The following is a 24,803-nucleotide window of genomic DNA, read 5'->3' on the forward strand; positions in this document are numbered from 1 at the left end:
ATTGTTAGCAGGTCCTCAAAGCTCTAAGTGAGAGAATTTTTCTGATTCAGATTAAGTAACCCTGACACAGTTTAAAGAAAAGTATGTGGGTATTTCAACAAATTTATTGGAAGTACTAAAGGACATTCAACTCTAATTATTCAAATTCTTGAATTATTCTACTGAGCTATAAATTTATAACTCATTTGTAAGTCAACCACAAGATCCTGTGCAGAGGATTGTTTCTCTAGCCAAGTAAATATTGGACACTGGTTCATAAATTAATCCTTCTTGGGTATAAGTAAATTCCCTGAAGTGTGATAACCTAGGCATGAATAGACCCAGAATGTCTATTTCTGGATTTACAGAACACAATACAATTGTTATTTTAATAATAACTAGTAACTAGTGAGTTCACCTTGTGAAATTAGGCAAATGACCTCATAATTTTTTAAAACACTGCCAGTTGCACCCATGGCAATCTGAGGTAATTCTATGCCTTGACACAGTCTTTCCAGATGCATACAGATGCTGGTGTAGTGATACTTATGAATTGCAGCATAACTTTTTTAACCTTGGCAGTGCATCTGGTTCATGGTCTGATTTGGGGAGCCATGAGAGTGCATTTGGAAGTCCACTCACTCCTCTGGATTCCCTGGCTACCACTAAAGGCACTAAGATGCACCTTAGGGGTCCGAAAGAATTAACAGAGCCCATTTAATCCTGGTACTGTATCAATGAACCTGAAAACACTATTCTAAACTATGGGCTCTAATGCCCTAGCATTAGTACACTTTAAAAAATGGTGAAATTATATTCTAATGGTATAGAAAATGAATTGTTGCTTTTTAAAAGTTGAGTTATGAAGAGCCACATTCTTTTTTATGCATTCTACTGTTTACATGCATTTAACAATGGAATAACAGGTATAACAGCAGGTACCAAGTGATTGCCAGCTACACACATACACATTGTATAGCTGTGCACATACAAATATTCTTTGGCCACTGTCTGCTTTTGCTAAATCAAAATTTAGATTATAGCGTGATTTTTCCCTTTGTTTAAACATTTCTTAATGAAAAAAGATAACAAGGCTGCGCAGAGACTCCTCACCTTCACTCAGAACACTGAAGATAATGCAGACTGAGGTTCCCAGCATATAGCAAATAGAATCCTCTTCATATCCCTTCAGCTCCACCTCAGCTAGGGCCATCTCCAAAGCTGGGACTAATGGGGCTTATCACAATGGCCCCCCGCGGGACTCGTGTCTGAGATCTTCACTCCATTCTTCTGCGGGAACAACCTTCCCTCTCAGGCGAATGGAAAACCCAGGCCCTGGCCCTGACCTACTTCTAGCCTAGGGATGGTGTACCAGGCAGGGTGTCTCAGCAAGAGTGATGCTGCCACTCACTTCTGCATTTACAGTAGGAAGAAACTATTATTGGAGTTCCGGGAAAGGAGAGTGAGAAAAAGAAAATTGAAACATCAAGGGAGTGAACAGAAAACAAAACCAAAGCTTTCTTTCACAGCTGGAAAGCTCCTGGGGAGGAAACAGTGAGGCGTGTGGTGCTCTTCTTCTGGGGACTCCCTACTGACGCTGTGTAACCAGCTCAGGGGCAGTTAGGGTGGTTCACTGTTAAGGATATCTAGTACGCCAGAATGTTTTTGAAGTCCTGATGGACCATAATATTCCATCAACTCTCATTTCCTCACTTTGCAATTAGATTAGTCTAAAGAGGAACTCGTGACTTTAGGAGAACTGTGAATTTTTTTTGTAGTTTCAGTAACTGCTTTCTTTCCCATCGGTTCAGTTTGCACCAAAACTTGCTGTCCGCTGCTTAGGGCTGGCTGGTGACTGGGCTGTCTGAACCATGGACAGCTTTAGGGGTACCATCCTCTTCTGGGCAGTGGCAGCGTGGGCTAAAGTGGACATGCTTCTGGGAATGGCAGATGATGGTGGATTTCAAACATGCAAGAATGCCTTAAAACTACCAGTTCTGGAAGTCTTACCTGGAGGGGGCTGGGATAATCTGCGGAATGTGGACATGGGACGGGTGATGGACTTGACTTACACCAACTGCAGGACCACAGAGGACGGACAGTACATCATCCCCGACGAAATCTTCACCATTCCCCAGAAACAGAGCAACCTGGAGATGAACTCGGAAATCCTGGAGTCCTGGGTGAATTACCAGAGCAGCACCTCCTACTCTATCAACACGGAGCTCTCCCTCTTTTCCAAAGTCAATGGCAAGTTCTCCTTGGACTTCCAGAGGATGAAGACCCTTCAAGTGAAGGACCAAGCTGTAACCACTCATGTTCAGGTAAGAAACCTGATCTACACAGTCAAAATCAACCCAGCTCCAAAACTAAACTGGGGGTTTAAGAAGTTGCTCATGGACATCTCTGACCGTCTGGAGAACAACCAGACGCGAATGGCCACCTACTTGGCAGAGCTCCTGGTTCTCAACTTTGGCACCCACGTTATCACCAGTGTGGACGCCGGGGCTGCTCTCATCCAGGAGGACCACATCAGATCCTCCTTCCTCCAGGACAGCCAGAGCAGCCGTAGTGCTGTGACTGCATCTGCTGGAGCTGCCTTCCTCAACATCGTGAACTTCAAATTTGAGGAGAACTACACCTCACAGAATGCCTTCACCAAGGGCTACCTCTCCAACCGAACCAACTCCAGGGTGCAAAGCATTGGAGGGGTTCCTTTTTACCCAGGCATCACCCTCCAGACCTGGCAACAGGGCATCTCCAACCACCTGGTGGCCATAGACCGCGCTGGCCTGCCTCTGCATTTCTTCATTAACCCCGACATGCTGCCTGACTTGCCAGGGCCTTTGGTGAAGAAGTTGTCGAAGACGGTGGAAACCGCTGTGAGACGCTACTACACGTTCAACACCTACCCTGGATGCACAGACCTCAATTCGCCCAACTTCAATTTTCAGGCCAACACCGATGACGGCTCCTGCGAGGGGAGAATGACCAACTTCTCCTTTGGTGGGGTGTATCAGGAGTGCACCCAGCTGTCAGGGAATGGGGCTGTCCAAGCCTGCCAAAACTTGGAGCAGAAGAATCCCCTCACCGGTGATTTCTCCTGCCCTTCTGGCTACTCCCCAATCCACCTGCTAACCCAGATGCATGAGGAGGGTTACAATGGCCTGGAGTGTGTACGGAAGTGTACTTTCTTTGTCTTCTGCAAGACGGTGTGTGAAGATGTATTCCGAGTGGCAAAGGCTGAATTTAAGGCTTTTTGGTGTGTGGCCAGTGACCAAGTGCCAGAATACTCAGGACTACTTTTCGGGGGACTCTTCAGTGGTAGGAGCATTAACCCTTTGACAAATGCACAGTCATGCCCAGCTGGTTATTTTCCATTAAGACTCTTTGAAAGCCTCAAGGTTTGTGCCTCTCAGGACTATGAGTTAGGGTATAAGTTTTCGGTCCCCTTTGGTGGGTTCTTTAGCTGTGCAGTTGGGAACCCCTTGGTGGATCCTGCCATATCCAGAGATTTAGGGGCACCTGCTCTGAAAAAGTGTCCTGGGGGCTTCAGCCAACACCTAGCCCTCATCAGCGATGGATGCCAAGTGTCCTACTGTGTCAAGTCTGGGCTCTTTACAGGAGGGTCTCTGCCCCCCGCCAGGCTCCCGCCTTATACTCGGCCACCTCTCATGAGTCAGGCGGCCACCAACACTGTCATAGTGACTAATACTGAGACTTCAAGCTCCTGGATTAAAGACTTCCAGACCAACCAGTGGAGGTTGGGAGAGCCAGTAGAGCTGCGCCGGGCCATGAAGGTCATCCACGGGAATGGTGGTCTGTCAGGGGGAGAGGCTGCCGGGGTCACCGTGGGGGTCACCACCGCCCTAGCAGCTCTCATCGCCCTGGTTATCTATCGCACCCGGAAGTACAAGAAGAGAGGATACCAGATGATTGAAGACGACAGGCAGAGTTTGGCTCCTGGTCCTGCAGAGACAGGGGACACCCCTGACCAAGAGCAGGAGCAATGTCCAGCCTAAATCTCTCCTGGGAAGCTGTTTCATTTCGGGGCAGAGCTTCAAGCATGTTTTTCATTTCTTCTTTCTCTACTTCTGCTTTCTAACTATTGAAGTGGCAAGCGTAACCAAAATCAGGTATAACTTTGTGACTTCTTTTTGTCCCGGGCGGGGGGCGGGGGGGGGCAGGAAATTAATAGAGCCACTCGGATGACTTTGGGGTAGGGGGTGAGGAGAAGATGTAACTTTCTAAGCAAAAGTCATCCTGGGAAGTAAAAAATGAAGGGTGTATCTTTTCTCTACGTGCACCATTAATTATTTTCACCTGAATGTATACGTATGCAAGAGAAGAGGGAAAATGTTGACATTTGAATTCGTATATGATGCATTTAATCTGAGGCTGGCCGTGGTTTCTAATTCATGAGCTATAAGAATTTCTGTCTTTAAAGCTTACCCTGCAACTATTTTGTTTTCTAAAAGCTGTCTGGATCTCATGTTCCTGAGGGCTGCTAGAGCCCCCAGAAGACAGAGAAGTACTGTGTGTGCACAGCTTTTTCAGTTGGAGGGCTTAGTGTGGATAGGCCCTGTCACCTCCTCTGGGTCATCTCAACATTATCTGAACCAAAAAATACTGCTTACACCAAGCCCATATTGTCAAACTTCCCTATAATTTAAGGCTCACTTAGATCAGACCACCCTTGGACTTTGGACTATTCGTAAGATACTCAGAAAATATTTTAACTTATAAACTTCTATTAGCATGTCCAGGGAGAAGGGTTAATTTGTAGAAAAGGAGTAAGCAAGGAAGGGATAAAACCTGGGGAAGAGACTGGTGCTCAGGGGAAATTGGAGTTCTTACCTACAACCGGCTACCTGGCTTCTTTCTCTTAGCTCATTATAAATGGGACAAAAACAAACACAAAAAACAGCAACTAAAAGAACAATGTAGATTTGAATAGATCAAGCATTACAGGTTCCTGGTCTGAGTGAGTGAAGTACAACCCCTTCCTCTTTCATGGGTGGCTTTGTCCTTCCTGACTCCTATCACATGCACCCCCAGACTGCCCCCCCCCCCCCGCCCCCGACACTCTCCAGACTGCCCAGCTAGGGACACCGTCTTCTCCAACCCCTTCCCTTCTTAACCCCACCTCTTAAGCATTAAAATGGTCCTCTAAATCTCCGGGTGTTTTGTGGGTAAGTTTCAGCCAAGCTAACCACTTTTCTGCAAATACCGACTTTCCCACGAATTCCTTGAAGATTACCGAGTCAGAGAGACAAAATAGATCTGTTGGCTGCCAGACTTTTCGTGCCTCCACATTGAAATGAAAAATGTCACAAACTGCTATTCTGACTAACAAAATTGCACATAAATATGCATTAAAATATGTACCTAAGGAATACTCTGTCTGACTGTTCACCCAGAGGAGATGGGAACGCAGGGACTCGCCGCGCGCGTTCACGGGGTCCTTTTGCCAAGTCAGTCCCCAGAGGGGAGGGTGCCCAGGCCCCGCCTTCCTGGCTGGTGGGCTCAGGCTGGGGTCTGTGGGAAGGCCAATCTGGCTTTTAAGAAAACCACACTCTATGTACTCTCAGAAATGGAGGCCCGTTTGGGGAACCAAGGAGCCTTTGCAATTGCATTATATTTTTGTGTTCTCATTAATAGCGGGATAATTACTACGTTTATTTGAAAAAGAACAGCTTGTAAACTACTGAAACATACACTCTAGTGGTCAGGTGGAGGGGACTTTAAGTGAACATTCAGGGTTTTTAAGGTCTTTTCCCCACAGGTTCATTTACTTATTTCCCCTGTCATGTGGTCTATTTTCTTTAGAGGAACAGGAAGTCAAGCCAGGTGCCTTGGTCAAATGTGTGGGTGAAAAAATAGAGAAAAGGGATTCCCCCAGCCCAGCCAGTGGAAGGGCTTGTGGTTGCTTACAGACTCGGAGAGGTACCCCAATGCCTCATGATAGGTGCCCTGACCTACAGAAAGCAGAAGGTGGACGATTGGTGGTTGTTCATTTGCCATTTATTGTTCTGCACATACACCTCAAGAGCACCAGGTGGCGATGTCCTCTCACAGAGCAACACCAAGGACTTCAAAACACACCCGTTACAAAGACTTAACATTAGGACGTTCACCTGCCCTCTCCCCCCGAAAACCCACCCCCACTCAAATGCCAGTGACCACAGACAAGGAGAGGGGACAGGGCCTTTTCTTGTACCACATGGGGCCTTCCCCCAATCTTCTCATGCACACAACAGTGCAATACCAGGACGAGTACTTTTCGACCAAGTCTAAAGCCACAGAGGAAAGGGATAAAACAGAAAAGCACACACAACCACGTTTACACAATTAATCTTTAAGAGGTGAGCATCTGACAGGGTCTGTCATCCCTGGAGACTCAGGGAGGGAGGAAGGAAATGGGCTGCTGGTGCTAAGATGATGAAAGGCAGGCAGGGAAGTCCCTGCATGGGCCAGGGAGCTCAGAAGGGCTTCCGGTGGGGACACTCCTGTGTCAAAGTGGTGGATGCAGAGGGCCTCTGCTGGCAGGGTTGTCACTGAACCTGAGACCGTACCTTTCCAAGCTGGCTCAAGAGAAAGAGCAAAGGAACGTCTCCCTCCTTGCCTGGCTGGCACAGTGTCAGAAAGAAAGCTCCAGAGTTCTCCTGCCCAGAACATCCCACAAGAAGATGAGGGTGAGGTAGCCCCTAATGAGCTGCTTCAAAGAGGAAGAGAAATGGGGCACAGACACAGTCAACATCCCGGAGGAAAGGCTTGAAGGCATGAACTTGCTCTCAAAGTGGTATTGCCCTGGCAGTCTGCCTTGTGCGCTCTCTGGGTCCCCTTTCCCACCCATACCTTCATCTGCCTGATGCAGGAGATCAGCTTCTCCCCACTGCTCACTGCCAACAGTCAAAGCATGTCTTCTTTCTTCCCCACCTCCTACTGCAGGGTTGTGTTTTACCCCCTGACCCTCTGTCTAATTCCTCATCACTGTGGGTGACAAGCCCAGCAGATCCTTGACCAGGGTGAAGGTAGATGGTAGTGGCCTACGGCGAGGCTCTCTGATGATCTCTGGTACATGGTAGCCTGGCGAGGGCACGGGGTGTGGCATTAAACCCTGCAGGGATGTCTCTTCCATTGAGTTCTACTGTCTCCTTTCCGACCGTGGTAGGAATTACTCTGTGGTGCAGTGAGCTCAGGACTGATGTCCTGGTTTGCTGGTGAGATAAATGGCTGCCGACTGATGGGAGAGACAGGAACCAAGATGGCAGACACAAGTCTTCTTATCAGAGCTCCTGCTGCTGGAGCCGGTTAACGTCCCTAGAGCCATTTGGAAAAGGCGGAAAGGCTCAGCACCAGCATGTCCCCAAGAACTGGGTGATACTCAGGTAAACCCACTGGTCACATGAACGGCCAAAGGGCTGCAGGCCTAACAGCAAGCAGTTCTGAAGCCGGCTCCCAGGAAAGCTTGGTTTCCGGTTCTCCTTTAAGTACCATTTTTGAAGGTTCTTTTGTTTTCATTTTTATAGCATCAAAAACCTTCCAAATATTATGAAATATATATGCATATATATATATACGTCAAACCCCAAAAACATGAGGTATATAAATTCAAATTAGTATCCAGAGGAACTTCCCCCAAACATATAGTTCAAAGAACCCACTTTCAAAGGGGGAATTGGGTTTCCCTTCTTGGTTCCCCCTTCTCTCCTCCCTGACCCCTAATTCATTCCTTAGCAGAAGCCAAAGGCAAAAGGAATGATGGGGAGGAGATAGACAGGGTCTTGGGACACAACCCAGATGTACATTGGACTAGACCATGACGTGGTCCTAACCCTGTTGCATGAGCTAAAGAGGCTCTCCCTCCATGTTCTAGGTCAATCTGTAGTAGACAAGGGAGATGAAGGGCCTGGCGCCACCCCTGGGCTCTAATTAACAAATTTGCATTGACCAAGATTGAAGCTCTCAGAAAAACAAGGCTGGAAGGAGATTGGCTTAGATCCAATCTTGAAAGAGACAGAAAAAAGGGTCAGTCCAGCCCTCACCTTCCACACCTCCCCAGACAGTCCTGATGCTCTCAGGGTCTAAGTTTACTAGGGCATGGGTTGGCAAAGGTTGAGAGAAGTTGAGGGGCCACAGCCTGGCTGTCTGATCCCCAGCAGAGCTGGGGTTTGACATTTTGCAAAACAGCCTGTGAGAATATGATGGGACTCTCCACCAACCTGGCCCAGGGGTGTGCACATGCGCATGCACACACACACACACACACACACACACACATACATGTGCACACCCACACACGCGCTCATGCACAGATGGCACAGAGCCAAGCTCAGGCTCTGTTCACAGTGACTTGATGAAACTCATGGAATCTTTGAGCTGGGAAGGCTATGGGCTCCTCTCCCTGAGGACAGTTCAGATGCTAAGTGGAATGCCTGCTCTGGCCTGATCAGAGAGTGGCAGGAAACATCATGGGATGCCGCCCAGAGAGGAATCCCAGAGCTCATTCATCCACATGAGAGAAGCAAATGCCTCTTTGGGCAGGTCAATGGTGTGAGGAGGAAGGACAGCCCAGAGAAGCCTAGGACTCTTATGAGAGCTGAGTGTGCTCCCAGAGGCCTTTGCTTCCCTGACCCTCTTGGCAAGAAGTGCTTCCTCACTCTATACCGAGGCATTGATTTCTGATGTCATAACAGTTTAGCGGTTCACCCCTTTGCCCCCCAACCTTGCACAGTGAGAGCTCCTCGCCTCCAGCGGAGGGGAGAAAAGTGGAAACTCCACTTTTGGAAGTGGAAGCAGCAAGAAGCCAGTGGAGGCAGTGAACCTCCAGCTTCATGAGGCCAGGATATGGAGTGTCCGTGCACTGTCCGTACCCGAAGTGTGCTGACCGTGCCCCCACTTACGGGGGTGAGGGGCGGTGTTCTTGCCTACCCAGCACCGAAAACTCCAGAGGAACAGACCAGGGATGGCCTTCATCCCATGTCCCTTTTTTGATGGATGAGGTTTATGAATGATGTCCCCTTATTCAATCTGGCTCCCCCTTGTTGCTGGGAGGGATGAGGACTGAAGACGGGACAGGAGGGGAGATAAGGGAGTCAGGAGGGCAGGGAACCAACTTCTACCCGGACACTCCCCATTTCCTGCCCAGTGGTCCCCACAACCCGTCTCCCCCAAAGCCCTTCCAGCTCAGTCCTTCTCCTGGGCTGGGCTGTCCTCAGAGATACCCTGGGCAGCCAGCTCAGCCAGCACGTTATCCAGGTAATTGGCATCTGGGTAGCCGTGGCCAGTGAGATTCGAGCCAAACTCTGTCTTGTGGTGGACCTCGTTCCAGATGACGGTGTCTGACTCGCCCGTCGTGCTGGAGGTACCGATGGCAAAGATGAGGCGGCGATCCCAGGCCACCAGCAGCAGCTTCAGAACCTGCGAGACAAAAGGCAGAGGTCAAAGTCAGACATTTGCTGCTGGCCAGAGACTATCCTTTGGAGGGGAGGGAGTCATGCCAAGGGCCCCATCCTTTCCTGCATCAGGATGCCCTAAGTGAAGGGACAATGTGAAGTCAGGGACCTGCAGGTCAGTCTTGGCCCTGTCACTGCCTAACTGTGTGACCTTGGAAAAGTTATACCACCGCCCTGAGATTTAATTTCCTTATTTATAAAACGGCAATGGTATGATCTGCTTCTAAAGGCTGTGAGTAGTTTAGCAGGTGCTATGGGAGAAAGACTTTTAACAGTAGTGCCTGGCACACGCTATTCAACAAATGTTAGCTACAAACATCACAGTTGCGTTTTAAAGTGAGGACCGAGGAGTGCCAGGCACTGCTGACCTCAGAGCTTCTGAAGCTGTGCCCCTCTGCCCCCACCTGAGTGTGGCATTAATGTACCCACAGCTCACGTTGTGGAATATTTCTGCAGTGGACCTCTTCAAGGCCATTTCATATGTATTTGCTCATCTGGTCCTTACGGCCACACGTTGAGTGAGGCCTGGCAGGTGCTATTACAGTACAGCAGTCCCTCTCTATATCGCGGTTCACTTATTGTGGCCTCACTGGATCGCAGGATTTTAAAAAATATTATATTTAATTGTTTATCATGGATTTTTTGCTATATTGCGGGATTTTGAGGTACTGTATATGTATGTTGTTAAAGTTACAAAGGTTTAAGGGTGTAGAATATGTTTAAGAACGTAAGTTGTGTTTATAAAAATGTGGAAAAGGTTAATAAGGGACTGGGAATGGTTTATAAGTGTATGGGAAAGGTTTAAAGAGCCTTAAATATATATAAATACTAAAATAAATGTAAGGTTCCTACTTCGCAGATTTTCACTTATCATTGGGGGGGAGGGTCTAGAATATAATACCCGCAATAAGTGAGGAAATACTGTATTATTTCTGTTTTACAGATGAAGTCAAGAGAGGTATTAGGGCTTGCAGAATGTTCTATTTCAGCTAAAATTAAAACTACATATTTCCTTTTTTGAGCAAGACACATGTCTAACACCCTGTCCCGCAAGAAGGAAGTTCCTGATAGAAATGCATTGGGTTCAAAACTGAATGACTGTTAACATGGCATGGGCTGGAGGTGAGGAATCATAATAGCCATTGTCATTAGCAGCCGTCCGTCTCGAGAGACGATGGCGTAGCTTCTTGAGAGTCTATCTGCACCGCCGAGAATGGCTGTGCAGTCCGACTCGGGAGTGACACTCCCTGCCGCACTAGCAATAGTAGTCATAATAGCAGACATGAAAACTATGAGCTACCATTCTCTTCTTAGGGGTACCTGTTAAAATAAAGTAGGTTCCAAGGTTCTGAATTTCTATCTGGTGTTGGTCCCAGGCCCAGCTGTTAAGCAGCAAAGTTCTAAAGAGAGCATTCTAAAACAAATAAATTATTGCCAGTAAGAGCCAGATGAATGAGAATGCCAAAGTTCTGCCCCTCCCATCCTACAAAAAAAAAATTTTTTTTTGCATCATCCACTTTTACCTGTGGTTGACTCAACTACGCTCTTGCTCCTCAAGACATCTAGAGTTAAGAGAGATCCAGTTCTTTTTACCCTGTGCATCCCAGGAAGCAAACTATGGGTCCCTAACATAGAAGGAAATAACCTGACAGCCTGGTTCTTACTTTTCTCCCTTTCTCGCTGTCTGGAAGGTAACAGTGTCGCGGGAAGCCACGGGCGCTGAAACTCTTCCCAGGATTTGGGTGTTCTGGCCCCTGAAAGCAAAGAGAGAAAACAAAGGGCATTTTTCAACGCATTTCTGATGAGGGTTCGCAGGCTGTGACTAATGCCAATAATGAAAACAATAATAATGGCTGTAGAGTCTAGACAGAGGACAGACCCCAAAAGCGGCGGGGAGTGAAGCCCTCAGACCTGGGCCTGGACGGGAGCTGCAGCCTCCCAGCTGGGCTCGCTGGAGCGCTCTCCCGGGGCAGTGGTTTCCCATCCATTAAGCAGGATGGATGTGGGATTCTCATCTTGTGCGATCATGATGAATGTTAAGTGACCATGACGCCCGCTTGCATACTAAGAGCTCGGTAAATGGGTAGCATCGCCACCAGCCTCTGTTCTGACCGTGTGGTTGTACAAAAGAAGAAAACTACAGCCCTTATAGGCCAGAATAGCTTCCACCATGAATGGCTTTGCTAAAGCTTAAGCCCCGGATTTCTGAGGCACACGTGGGACTGCTGGCCTCCAAAGTGCGCAGAAGCACGCAAGGGTGTCTGAGCTCTGGGCCGTGCAAGCAGAACGATCTGAATGATTCTTGTGGACTTTCTCCTCTGTCCTTGTGGCTTTTTTTGTTTTTGTTTTCTTGTTTAACAGTATGGATTGGGAAATTCATGACTAAAAATCTAACAACATGTCAACTGTTGGCACCCAGTCCTATGAAGCAGCCTCGGGGCACTGGGCCGGAAGGAAACTGAAGCAGAATTCAGCCAGAAACCAGGCTTCCCAGTCAGGGTCCCGAATGGGTCCATAGGCCCCTTTGAGAAATTCATGAAAAGTGAGGGATTTTTTCCCCCAGTAACATATTTTTTACCTATACACAAATATTTGTCTATCATTTCTGAGTATCCTTAACCCACCCCCTAGCCCCTCACCCCAGAATCTGTGAATCCTGTTTAACAATCCCTTCTAGATGAAACCAATATACTGTCGACAATGGTACGCTTGTCCAGGCACTGACGGTTGGTAAAGGTGTCCTAGCTGAAGAAATGAGTGAGTGCGTGAATGTATGAATGAATGGCAGAACTGCAAGGAAACACACATTTTTTCATTTTCTTTTATTATAGACAATGATTCCAAAATGATTTTAGAGTTCTGGGATTTAGTTTTGTTTTTCCCTCCCAGTGCGGTTCGGGAACACCTATGACTTTGCAGATTGGAAGGCACTGTACGTGCAGTGGCGTTCCGGCGAAGGGAATCGTCGCTCCCAGCCGAAAGTGCGACAGTGACTTCTTGGCGAAGCAGGACTGGAAGGGCCTGAATTTCCTATTCCTACGAGATCACTCCACCTGTGCAGCATCCCCACGGCCATGGCTTCTAAGGCAGGTTTGGTTGGCTGACGGGCCAGTTCCTAGCACAGGGCTGCCTGTCCCTCTTATGCTTGGGACATGCCGCGGTGCAGCGGGCAGAGGCACAGCAGCCAGCCTGCCTGGCGCTGACCCAGCAAGGCTGCGTGCTCCTGGCGCATTGCTAAGTGAAGCAGTCACGACTTGGCCTCAGAGTTTCTCCCCCAGGGGACAGTTCTCTGCAGTAAAGGCGGAGCCTGAAAGGTCTCAACTCCTCACAGAAGCCCAGGCTTCCATGGGCTGAGAAAGGGCAGTAACATCAGGACCTTAACCGGGGAGGCCCCAGATGAAACACTTCCTTATGGCCCTTCAATATCCTCACGTTCTCTCCTCTAGGACTCTGTCGTCTCTTCCTACTAAAATCTCTTTTCTCCAGTTCTTGATGTTGTTCAAGGCTCCACTAGCAGCTGCCCTGCACAAGAAAGTCTGCAAGGCTCCCAGCCAGATGGACGCAGGCCCTCTGCCTTACCCCCTAAAGTAAGATACCCCAGCGATGATGGTGGCCGGGGACTGAGCACTGAAATGCTGTGCCCAGTACCACAATATGCACGCAGACTCCCTGCAGATGAGCTTCCTGCCGCACAGATAAGGAAACTGAGTCAGGAGGGTCAAGTGGCTGTCCAAAGTTTCCAGCTCGTGAGGATCAGCCAGCAGTTGGAAGCCTCCCATAGCTTTTATAAATGGTGTACATCCGTTTTTGCTCTGGAGCTTAGTGATGTACAGTTATTTTTTCTTTAAGTCCCTTGAAGAAGTACCATATTTTTAATTCAATTTTTTTACAGGCTATTGCATATCCTTGTTTTATTTCTTTCACGTGACTTAACCACTATTTGGAAGTGCCTTGTTCATTTCTCTGTTTATTTTATTATCTTCCTCCTCCTGCTGGAATGGGGACTTCAAGGGAGCAAGGACTGTGTATTTTGCTCATCATTGTTCCTCCATCACCTAGAACATGCCTTGCCCCTAATTCATACTCAAACATTTATTAAATGAAAGAAAAAAAAATGCAAAAATGCAAGGAGGAGAGGGAAAGAGAGGGTGTACTAATAAGTATTTTCTAAAGAAATGAATCCAGTAAGCACCCGAAAGCACTTAGAATCTGCTTCCATGTGTGACGAAGGAATCCATCTTTATATACTGCCAGGAAAATCGTTCAGTTTATTCCTTAGGATTGTCTTTCAAAGAATCAAAAGAGGAAAGAAATGCCCGCAAAAATCAGAGCCAAGGAATCGCTATCAAATTACAAATGCTAATACCATTTGACAAAGAAATTCCACTTCTAGAAAATTATTCTACAGACACACTCGCATGCGTACGAGGTTATTCATTACAGCATTATTTGTTGTAGCAAAAGATTGGACACAATCCATATGCCCATCAAATGGAGACTGTTGAATATGAATTACGGCAGCTTTCCACAATGGATTATGGCACAGAGCTAAGAAAGAATGGGGAAGCTCCCTTCATGTGAACATGAAAAGGTATACAGACTATATTGTTAACTGAAAATGCGGAGTGCAGAACAATATGTCTAATATGTCACACTTCGTGTAAAAATGGGAGGAGTGGATGCAGTCTTTGTTGCGTGTGTGCAGAGACCCTGGGAAGGAGACACAGGAAAGTCAGAACAGTGGTGGAGAGCAGAGGTGGGTCTAACCCCATAGACGGGAGGACAAGAGCGGGAAGGGGACTTTTCGGGGTCTAACATTGTCGCAGTCAGCTTCGGCTGCTGTGACAGAATACCACACACTGGGTGGCTTTTAATCCCCAGATGATCATTTCTCACAGTTCTGGAGGCTGGGAAGTCCAAGATCAAGGTTCTGGCAGCTTTGGTGTCGAGCGAGGCTCCACCACATAATTTGTTTGGTTTCACAAATTCACAGCCGGAGAAGAATTTGCTTCAGGATGAATTGTGCCCGGAGTCTCACCCACACCTGGTTTAGGTGATGCTTAGTGGAAACTCTGGACTTAGAAATGAAAGTTGATGCTGGAATGAGTCAAGACTTTTGGGTCTGTTGGAATGGAATAATGTATTCAAGAAGGATGTACATTCTGAGAGGGCAAGGGTGGGATACTATAGACTGAAACTTTGTGTCCCCCCACAACTGATATGTTGAAACCTAATCCCCAACAGGATGGTATATGAGGTGGGGGTCTTTGGTATCTGATTAGGTTAGGAGAGTGAAGCCCTCACGAACAGGATTAGTGCCCTTATAAGAGAGCCTCTCTCCCCTTCCACCCTGGGAAGACACAGCAAGAAGACAGCCGTCTATAAACCAGGAAGAGCGTCCTCCCCAGACACCAAATCTGCCTGCACCTTGAACTTGGACTTCCCAGCTCTTCCGGAAATAAATTTACGTTGTTTAAAAGTTACTCAATCTGTGGTATTTTGCTACGGCAGCCTGAATGGACTAAGACAAACATTTATGGACAAACATTTACAACAGTCACGGTCAACGGCCCAGGGGGGCTCACCTGAATGCCCGGGGGGATGCTATAGATGATCCGGATGGTTTTGCAGTCTGGGTGGCCAGGCAAGGAGTGGGGGATGAGGTGGTACTCCATCTTCCCTGGAGGCTGGGTGCCTGTCTTCACCCCATAAATGGTCTTACAGGTTGGACACTGCAAACTGCCATCCTGAGGGGACAAGGCGAGGACAACCAGATCAGGAAACAATTTCAATAATGACCTCCCCACCCAACCCCAAAAGGTGCCAGAGATAAAGGGTCTGGGGACAAAAGGCACCCAAATGAGTACCAGACCGTAGCTGCCCCCGCCCCCTGCTTGGGCTACCAAGGTCGTTTCTGCTTTCCCCAAAGTAACAGGCGGTAAATTGCACAAACGGCCCCATATGCCGTACTCAGGGACTTGTAAGAGAGACCTTGTCCTTGAGCAGGAGGCCTGGCTTTGCACCGCACTCTGTCGGGGGTGCCGTGGGGGGACTCTGGCTGCAGTAATGTAAGGGGTCACTGTTTCACAGCAGGGCCTGGCGAGGTGTCACCTGGTGGGGAGGGACAAGAGCCTGGACAGTAAGTTCTATTCCCGGGCGTGCAAGGAGAAAGGGAATGAGAGGAAGGAAGCATGAGAGTGCGGGGAGCAACGGGTGTAAAAAGTGCTGTCGCACAGCTGGGACCAAAGCCCTGCAGGACACCCGCGTCTCCTGGGGAAGGAAGGCGGGGATCCTCTGCAGAGCTATTTAGGGACATTTCAGTTTGCTCTCTACTCATTTAAAGGCATAGCTTGTATTCAGGGCAATTACTCCATGTGATCAAGGAATGAGAACTCAAGGCTTGGGGTCAGGAAGTCAGGTCCCACTCTCTGTTCTGGCCTTAACTTGTTTCATGACCTTGGGCGCATCACTCTGTTTCTCTCTGGGCCCTTTTCTCTCCTCATTTGTGTAAATAAAATTAACAACAACAACAATCACAACAACCCTGCTTCCAAGTCTTAGTGTCAGAGAGAATAAAGGCTAGTGTCTACAGAAACATTTTAGAAGCACTATGGAAATAAATGCAAAGAGGTATTAGATTATTCTTGAATACAGTCATCAAAAAGGGAATGAATATGTTAGGAAACCCCTTTAAACCCCAAAAAACCTCTGAAAATGCAAAGCCCCTATGAAACCTTTTACTGTAGGGTTAGGAAAGTGTGCACAGGGTCCAGATATGCATCATCCATCAGTGATTGAACATGCACTTTTTAAGACACTGAGAAAGATCCCCAGGGCTTTGGTAAATTCAATCATAGGGATACATAAAGATGAAGGAAAAGAATTCTAGTCTATCATTAATACAAAGGAGATATCAATTTTAATCATAACTGTAATATCACCCTATAAAGTCGGTATTGTTTTATCTCAATCTTCCAGATGGAAAGTAAAATCTTGGAGTTGAAAATCTTGCCCCAGGTCACTCGGCTACTAAGCCAGGGTCTAGTCTTGGGTTGCTGCCTCTCTTGCCTCTACTCTTCCCCACGGTAAGAGAGGCACACGGAAGCCCCCTCAAAGCCAGACATTTATTTTGGATGAGTAAGAAGTTGGAGGAGATCAGGGAAATCTCAGACTCTGACTCAATCCAAGCTGGGCCTGCAAAAATGAGCAGAGTTCGAATTCATGCAGATGGGCGATGTAGGTTATTCCAGGTACACAAAAGAATATTAGAAGAGTCAAGGACTTAGAAAAAGCTGGGACATTCTAAGGAGAGAGTTACCATCCAGGGACATTTGCAGAGTCCCAGAAACCAGCTCTAACCAGGGAATACTCGCACCACGGTCAGTAATGAACAAGACGAGCATCTCAGCTTTCCCTGCCTCCAGCAGGCGGACCTTAAGGGATTACCTGGTAGACCTTGGCAACAGTCCCTAATGCCTCTGAAAGAGCAATCAAGGGTGTTTTGAAAACACCCGAAGAAAATGAATTATAACCGAAGGAAGGAAGGTTGGTTGGGAAACCCACCTCTGCCAGTGTGAATGGACGCTCACCATGGGCCCAGCATTGTGCTGAGAACTTCCTTTTCCCTCGTGGATGGGGGCCTGCTTTACCCAGCAATGGGCGTGACAATGGACCACCCCTCTCCAAAGCCTCAGGGACAGAAGTCTATACCTCTCAGACCACCGGGCCTCAGGTAGAGATTGGGGAGATTGGGTAGCATAGCCCGAAGGAAAGGCAAAGACGAGCTTTGCCACATTATAATTTTGTAGAGGATGGGCCCTGCTGAGAACAGCCAAGAGGACCCCCCCTGCCGCCCTGGGATGCCTGTAAGGCTCCCACCTCACCTGGGCACACCCCCAGGGACTCACCTTGTTTCCGTTGTTGTACATGGCAACCAGGCAGTAGACGTGGTATACGTGGCCGCACCTGGACAGCTTTCCCACCAGGTCAGGCTTGACCGTTGGCTGAGGGCCCTTGTAGCCCGACGGGGCTGTGAGGCGCTCCATACAGATGGTGCAGTCCTGGGGGGGGGGGGGGCAGGGCACAAAGCAGAGAGGCCGTCAAGCCTCCCCCAGCTTGGGAGATGGCAGCACCCCCATGTTGGTTCCCAATGATCAGAGGTCAGGGGAGCGGCCACTGCTCCTCTTCTAGGAAGCCCACCAACTAGGGTAGCCGCACCTTTGGGAGTCTAAATATAGTTGTGTCTTGCTTCACACAACAGAAGAATTCCCGAAATAACTCCTGGTGGCAGTACGTGTTAACTTGGGCTGGCCAACAAAATAACAGTCTCCTTGAGGGCTGTGATGATACACCATCCTTCCTGGGTGTCCTTCAGTGGCTTGTGAAGCAAACGAATGCTTGCTGACAGACCCATTGATAAGCTGTATTTAAGCTGATCGTTTTAAAGGAATTATAATTCTAGTACACCAGAGGAACTGCTATTTAAAGAAACCTACAACAGGATTTCTCAGCCTTGGCACGACGGACATTAGCGGCTGGATAAATTCTTTGCCGCAGGGGCTGTCCTGGGCATTTGGGGGGTGCTTAACAGCATCCCTGGCCTCTCCCCACATATTGTGGAAAACCGCCTCCTGTTGAGAACCCCTGATCTTCAGTCCATTTAAAAGTCAGTTCTCCTTCCTTATCATTCTCTTTTTCTTAAATTCAGACTGTCCGGTAAAGGTAGTTTAGGATCAATCAGCTCCTTGCTGAATGGGGAGGTGGGAGAGTTGAAGCTGCGGCTTGGGACCACCAACCTTGGAGCCCACCCAGGTGAGCATCTGTTCTGACCAGCTCTGTACGTGCCAAGACTTAGAAAGCAGCTCCCGCTGCATTGGTGGAGGAAAGGCTGGCGGGTGATGGAGAAGGTGAGCCCTGTCTTGTGTGCCCTGCACTCACCTCGTCTGGCGGGTGGCGGACTTTCTGCAGATACTTCTTCAGCACTTCCTCTGGGGTTTTACCTGTGGGGACAGGATGATCAGGACACCACCATGACTGAGACAGGGGATCAAACAGCCTCCCCAAGCTGGGTATACCACAGAGGAGCGTTCATCAGCCAGGCCAAAAGCAGGCAAGGGAAGGAATTCATGCTGCAATGGGGTTTAAGAATCTGAAAGGGACTCGGGGTAGTCGAGGCAGAGAGGTGGTCTGAGGAGGTGGGAGGTGGTCCCACCTGTCTACCTCTTGCATCAATCACTTCCCTGACACCCCCCCCCCTGCCTATTTGCAACAAACCCACTTTTTACTGAGAAAGACTGAGTGGGTTTCTCTTCCATATACTCAAAGAGCCTAGATCTGCCCACACAAAGAAATCAGATAGCAGAAATAAAAGCCCTCTGCACACTGTTACAAGTTAAAAAAACAAAGGTCAGGTAGGCTTATCACATTTATTTTACAATGTGCCAGGTACTGTCTCGATCTATAATGTGGCATCAAACTGATATTATTTTCACAGGAAGCCAGGAAGTTATGACCACGGTTTCAGAAGGGTCTTCCCCGGTTGTTGGCGTTGCAACCACTGCCCACAGATGTAGCCTTGCAGCAGGCAAAGGCCGACGGGAAGCGCACTGACAGGTGCGGTGATTCTGGAATTTCTTTGGGGACTGGACTGATTGGAGGCAGCCCAGCCTGAAGGCAGGGAAATGAGACTAAACGGCCCTACAAGGCGGCATAGAAGGAAAGAAGGGTCAGGGCCTCTTAACTTCCCTTAGTTTCTGTTTCTCATAGGAGGGAGAAGAGCAATAGCCCCTACTCAAGAGCAGTTTTGATAATTAAACGAGCTCATGGACACATACAGCCCTTTCAGCACATTGTCAGCTAAGGATCCGATATGGGCTATTAATAATAACAGGAAGAGTGGGGAAAGTGGAAAATCCTGTCATTTCCTATCAGATAATGAGCAAGGCAATCGAGTTCATTTAAGCAGAGACATTCTGATAAACTGGACAAGTAGGGCAAGGGTTTGAGGAAGTGGATCAGGCAACAGCCCAAAGCTGGATGCCGGCCCTTCCTTCCCACTGTCCCGCTTCTCTTATAAGAATTAAGCGTCCGTTAATGGCAAGCCTAATACTTGCCAGGCCCTGGGCTAAGTGCAACGTACATGCAATCAAACCGAAACTTCATAACACATTTGCAAGGCGGGGGCTTAAGGGTGACAGTCAACACCTTTAGCCACCAATATCAGCGACCAGAAAGCCCCGCCACAGGGCTGAGGCAGGGTTCCTGGGATTGTGGGCAGGTAGGAAGGAGCTCCTGAAGAGGGTTCAAGTGGCCAGAGCAGCTGGCAGCTTGAGTGGGACACAAAACAGTGGCTAACTCCCAACTGTCATGGATGCATTGCAGGGCACACCTGGAGGATACAGATCATGACTGTTTTCACCCCAAGGAAAGGTGGGAAAACATAGGTCCTCTGAGGTCATGACTTGCAAGTGATGAAGTTGGGATTTTCCAATGCCAAGGTCATCTTTCTCTGTGACCTATTTTATTTGTGTCTCACTTCGTGTTTTTCTGTGTTTCTGTAACTCTGCCCTGTATTGTTACATTTCCTAAGGTGTCTTCACCGGATCCATACACAGTCCAGCTTGGTACGGTCATCAGAACAAGCATGAGTTTGGCCTGCTTAGCTGAGGCGGAAATTAAGGCACAGAGAGGGTAAGCCATGGGGGTGACTCTCAGTGATCCAGGCAGAGCCAGGGCCGGGGGCCAAGGCTGTGACTCCCAGTCCCTCATAAAATAAGGAGGGTGATACCTTTCCTGGCTTGCTTTTTCGTGGTCTTGCGGCTTGTGTTGGAAACCCCTGGGATGGATTTTATTTCGCTCTTGCTGACGGGGGGTGGGTGGAGGACCAGCTTTGGTGGCCTGGTGAGGCACACGGGCAGCCCCGCTGCACTCATGAGGATCCCCGTGATGCCTAGAAGGGCAGAGCATGAGTCAGGGAGGACTGGGGAGTGAGGTCCCCAACATCCCTTCACTCCTCCCTCCCCATTAACCTCCTCTCCTCCTCTCCCCAGAGTTCTCATAGCTCACAGATTCTCTGCTTACCCTCTGCTTTTTCCAGAAACCAATTCATTCATTCATCTTCAATATCACGCTCTGCTTTTAACAATCAACTCTCCCCAAGCTCTTCCTGCTCATCTGAGACAACTCCTAAAATCCTCATTTGTTTTAATTAACATCCTAATTCTCTTTTACAAATGCTCACTACCTATTTTGTTGCTTTCATTTTTCTACCTTCAGCAAGACCGGTGCAGGGTCTCTCTTACCTGCCAAGGCAGGATTGACAGGACTGGACCCATTTAGGTTCTTCACTGGGACAGTGGGGACCCTGTGGAAAGAGAGAACAGATGCATTAAGGTTTGGTTTTGACAAGTGGGACAAAATGACCCAGTGCTGGGACCCAAAGGTTTGACCCACCGAAGCCTTCCCCTTTCTTATAGAAATTAATCACCCTACTAAAGGCACAGCAAGTTCTAAGCACCCCAGCCAGAGGGGAGACCTTCAAACCATGTTGCTCTTCCACTCAGAACCTTAAGACTCAGGATGACTCCTTAGTTCACTCAATGTCCACAGCCCTACATGTTCTGCCCACATGCCTCACCCCAATCCTCCTCTCTCTCTGTTCTCCCACATATCACTTGCCTCTTTGCTTTAGCTGTTCCTCCTACTCCAGAGCCTTTGCATATGCTGTTCCCTCTTCCTGAAATGCTCTTCCACCAGTTATATTCCTGGCTCCCTCCTATGACTCCTTCACTCTTGGCTCACATCTTACCTGCCACGTGAGGTTCCTGAGACCATGTTATTTAACACGGCTACCCACTCACCCGTCCTGCCCTGAGAGCCCCAAACCCTCTTACACCGCTGTATTCTTTTCCCTATAGAACTTATCATCTTTTAAAATAAGTTGCTGCTTATTATCTCCCCTTCTAGAAGCTAAGGTCTACAAGGATGAATTTCTTTGTTCATTTTGTTCAGAAGGCTGACACTAGTAGGGAATCAATGAATATTTTCAGAAGGAATTAAAATATAAAGAAACATGTTCAAATCTGGGTGGGCATCAGTCACCTAAGAAGCTTTGAGAGAGCCAGAGCTCGAGGCTCAGTTCGGGGTGCAAGAACTTGCATTTTTTTATTTATTTGTTTGTTTATTTATTTTTATATTTAGAGAGAGGGGAAAGGAGAAAGAGAGGGAGAGAAACATCACTGCCTCTCACTCGCGCCCCCAACTGGGGACCTGACGTGCAACCTAGTCATGTGCCCTGACTGGGAATCGAACCAGCAACACTTGGCTCGCAGGCCGACGCTCAAGAACTTGCATTTTTTATGCGCTTCTGCAGAGAGGATGCAGAGGCAGCCAGTCACCAGGCCAACATTTGGAAACCATTGCTCTAACAGCTGTCACTTCTCCTTTTCCCTGGGAAATACAAATATCAGGCAAAGCCTCCTCCTCTCTCAGTTCCTCTCCCAGCAACTCAGGCCAAGCTGGAGAGGAGACGGCACAGCTGCCGGGGGTGGGTGTGGGGGGTGGGGCTGGGGGGGGGGGGGACGCGGCCTCCCACTGCGCCAACTCCTCGAAAAAGAGAGGACATGTGGGGATAGTTCTTGCGCCACTTCCCACCCACCACCCCCACCACCCCGGCTTCCACAGCTGGGCTTAGAGGGTGATGTGGCCTTGGAGAGGTCAATGGACTGGGTCACAGAGGACCCCAGGAGCCAGGCAGCCTGAGAAGCTGGCGTTTCTGCTATGCAGGTAGGGTGGTGCTGGCCAAACAGGAGGAGGGAGAAAGAGCATGTTGATGTGTTTACTTATTTTGTTTATTATTTGTTTACTTGTCCATTCATACTGAGCCAGGGACACGGCCATGAACAGGACAGCCCATGAGCTTTCATCCATGTATTGTAACCATTAACATGCACAAAGCCTACCTCATCCTGGGCATGTTCTCCCTGCTTATATATAAATCATCCAATCCTTCCAACAACCTATACAAGAAGTGTTATTACTATGATCAACCTTATTTTAATAGGCAGGGAAGCTGAGACACAGAGAGGTTAAGCAAACTTGGTAAAGATCACACAGGTAAGGATTTGAATGCAGGCAATCCTGCTCTAAAGCCCTGCGTTAGCCACTCACAACACTGTGCTCTTATGTCTCTGTCACCCGTCACCTCATGCCGCAGACAGAGAACGTGAAGCTCAGAGAGGGAGGGAATAAACCCATGCCTAAGAGGCAGCAGAGCTGGGAGGGACCTCAAAGCTGGGCAGTGAGTCTGCCTGTCCCCCACATGCCCAGGGGTGATCCCCCTGCTATGCTGAGTCTTCCACGGCCTCTGTGCCTTCCTAGGGACCATGACATGTGCACTAGGGTTGTGATAAGGATGTGGAAATAACAGATGTGGCAGTGTTTTTATCTCAGCAGGCCACCAAAGGCTACTTTTCCTTGGAAACTCTCCTCAGGATAAATCAAACTCAGATGGGGGAGGGGTATCCAAAACAAGGAACGTAGGCCAAAAAAAGAGGCACAGACCAGATTCTGGACCCTGTGACCTGCCCCATGGGGCCGGGCATGGTATGGTGGATGGGGAGTCAGGAAATCCTGCCAGTCATGCCTCACGAAGTATGTTAACTTTCCTGAGCCTCAATTTGCTTATCTGTAAGCCTGTGAGGGCCTGGGGTTAGAAAATGTCAGGGAGACTTGACAATACCCCGTTCTAGTACCTAAGAACTGGAAACAGCAGCCTGAGTCCTGGGTTCTCCACCCGCAACTGAATCGCCTCCTTCCCTGGGCGCCCTGTGGAGAGGCTGGGAGTGAAGGTCTGGTCTCGTGTGCCTGTCCCCTGCTCCCCACCAGGGGGCACAGTTACCGGCCCCCTCCCCACACCTGCCTGACCCCCTCACCACCCCGAGGCCCCCGCTCCTGCTGATAAGCACTGTGGTCTGGGTGACAAAAGCTACCTTTGTTCCGCAAACTGGACTGGCAGGTTTCCACACCCAATCTGCTTAACTAGGAAATAGTCCAACAGGCAGAGCACACACCCCCAGGCAGCCCAAGAACTCTGGGGTGGGGGCAAGGTCTGAAGAGAGGGTGGGTCTGCACTTGGGGCCAGGGACTCCTGTGAATACTGTAGGAGAGGTGGGTGTCCCCACTATGCCAGGAAGGAGACAGCGTGGCAGAAGGGCTTGTCACTAGGCTCTGGGTGGCACTGGGGCTTGGAGAGGAAGGGGATATTTCTTTATGAAACACAGAAGGGTGAAGAGGAAGGAGCCCCTCCCCCCAGGGGGCCAGGAAGTCCGCCTTCCAGTCCAGCTGTGCAGTAACATGTGCCTTTGGGAGGGCCACACAGCCTCTCTGCACTTGTTGGCCACATCTGAGTAAACAAGCTCCCCTACATCTCTGTCCTGTGGGGTCCCTGTAAGGATAAAAGGTCTAGAGCAAATACTGTGTAAATAGCTAAGCCCTACACAAATCTGGACGATGATTTACATTTTTGTTGCCCAACCATAAGAAGTTGGGCTTGATACAGTCCTCTCCTGCTGCAATATTGCAATTTTCTCAGGTTCTTGAGGATCTCAAGCATAAAGTGTCAAGTCCAGTGGCTGGACAGTACAGAGAATTGTTGAGCTGGCAACAAGTAGCCACCCCTCCCCCACTGACACCGGTTAAAGTGAGAACCAGGGGACCGGCCCACGGAGCCCATAGCTGGCTTCATATGCCTGAGCCCTCCTTCTAGAAGCCAGCAGCCCTGCTGCCACTTGGCGCAGCCAAAGCTGCCCGCCTAACTACTCGTTGGCCAATCAGAAGACACCCCCTCTGCCCCCATGCTGTTGGGCTGATCCCCGTTACGGAGGGTGCAAGTTTTCATTTCTGTCCCTAAAATATAAAACCAAGAAAAGGGAAAAGCAAGCAAGGTGGCGGGGAAGGGGAGCCCAAGACAGATACCATGCGGAAAAGCAGTGTTTGCCTTGGAGTCTTGAGCCAACCCAGGAGACCTCAGGCAGAGCAATGGCATTGTCTCTCCAGCAACCGAGGCCTCACTGGAGATAGAGGAGCCTCAATTCTAGAGGAGAAGGCCGGAGGGGCGACTCTTGCCCTCCCCTGTACGGCCCCTCTCTCTGCTCTCTTTAGAAGCCCCCTGCTTATGTCTCTGAATAATTCACGGGGTCTTTTGTTCCCCCAAACCCTTTGCTCCATCCCACCTCTCCCACCCTCCCTGGGCTTCCTTTATCCGTGGGAAAGTTGCTTGAAGAGGTCATGGGCAGCAAGAGGAGGGGGGAGGGGCCACGGGGTGACAGAAGGCTGATGGCAATACCAGACAAAGGGAATAAACACGCC

General features: G+C 48.9%; 2 protein-coding genes across 4 annotated transcripts in view; one reads left to right on the plus strand and one right to left on the minus strand.

Moving 5' to 3' along the window:
- The first annotated feature begins 1,750 nt into the window (after positions 1-1,750).
- On the plus strand, positions 1,751-4,111 carry MPEG1 (macrophage expressed 1). The gene has a single exon (XM_090260920.1). It carries the CDS (start codon positions 1,851-1,853, stop codon positions 3,999-4,001), a length of 2,151 nt encoding a protein of 716 aa, XP_090117046.1. The 5' UTR covers positions 1,751-1,850; the 3' UTR covers positions 4,002-4,111.
- Positions 4,112-8,244: 4,133 nt separating this feature from the next.
- Positions 8,245-24,803, minus strand: part of DTX4 (deltex E3 ubiquitin ligase 4) — a 28,126-nt gene continuing 11,567 nt past the window's right edge. For 2 of the 3 annotated variants that reach the window (XM_090260931.1, XM_090260945.1), the window contains exons 3-9: positions 20,738-20,799; positions 20,224-20,385; positions 18,375-18,436; positions 17,345-17,497; positions 15,023-15,184; positions 11,102-11,191; positions 8,245-9,402 (exon numbers count right to left, since the gene is read on the minus strand). In XM_090260931.1, coding sequence (XP_090117057.1) covers positions 9,169-9,402; positions 11,102-11,191; positions 15,023-15,184; positions 17,345-17,497; positions 18,375-18,436; positions 20,224-20,385; positions 20,738-20,799 — 925 coding nt within the window. In that variant the 3' untranslated portion in view covers positions 8,245-9,168. Of the gene's footprint in view, positions 9,403-11,101; positions 11,192-14,216; positions 14,560-15,022; positions 15,185-17,344; positions 17,498-18,374; positions 18,437-20,223; positions 20,386-20,737; positions 20,800-24,803 lie in introns of those variants that run through there. The other variant, XM_090260939.1, reaches the window with a different exon arrangement.

This window comes from Furipterus horrens, unplaced genomic scaffold (genome assembly GCF_987537825.1).
Source record: "Furipterus horrens unplaced genomic scaffold, mFurHor1.1.pri manual_scaffold_2, whole genome shotgun sequence".
Taxonomy (NCBI): Eukaryota; Metazoa; Chordata; class Mammalia; order Chiroptera; family Furipteridae; genus Furipterus; species Furipterus horrens.

Coding starts and splice junctions, on each gene's coding strand:
- MPEG1 (XM_090260920.1), top strand. CDS start 1,851: ATGGACAGCTTTAGGGGTACCATCCTCTTCTGGGCAGTGGCAGCGTGG.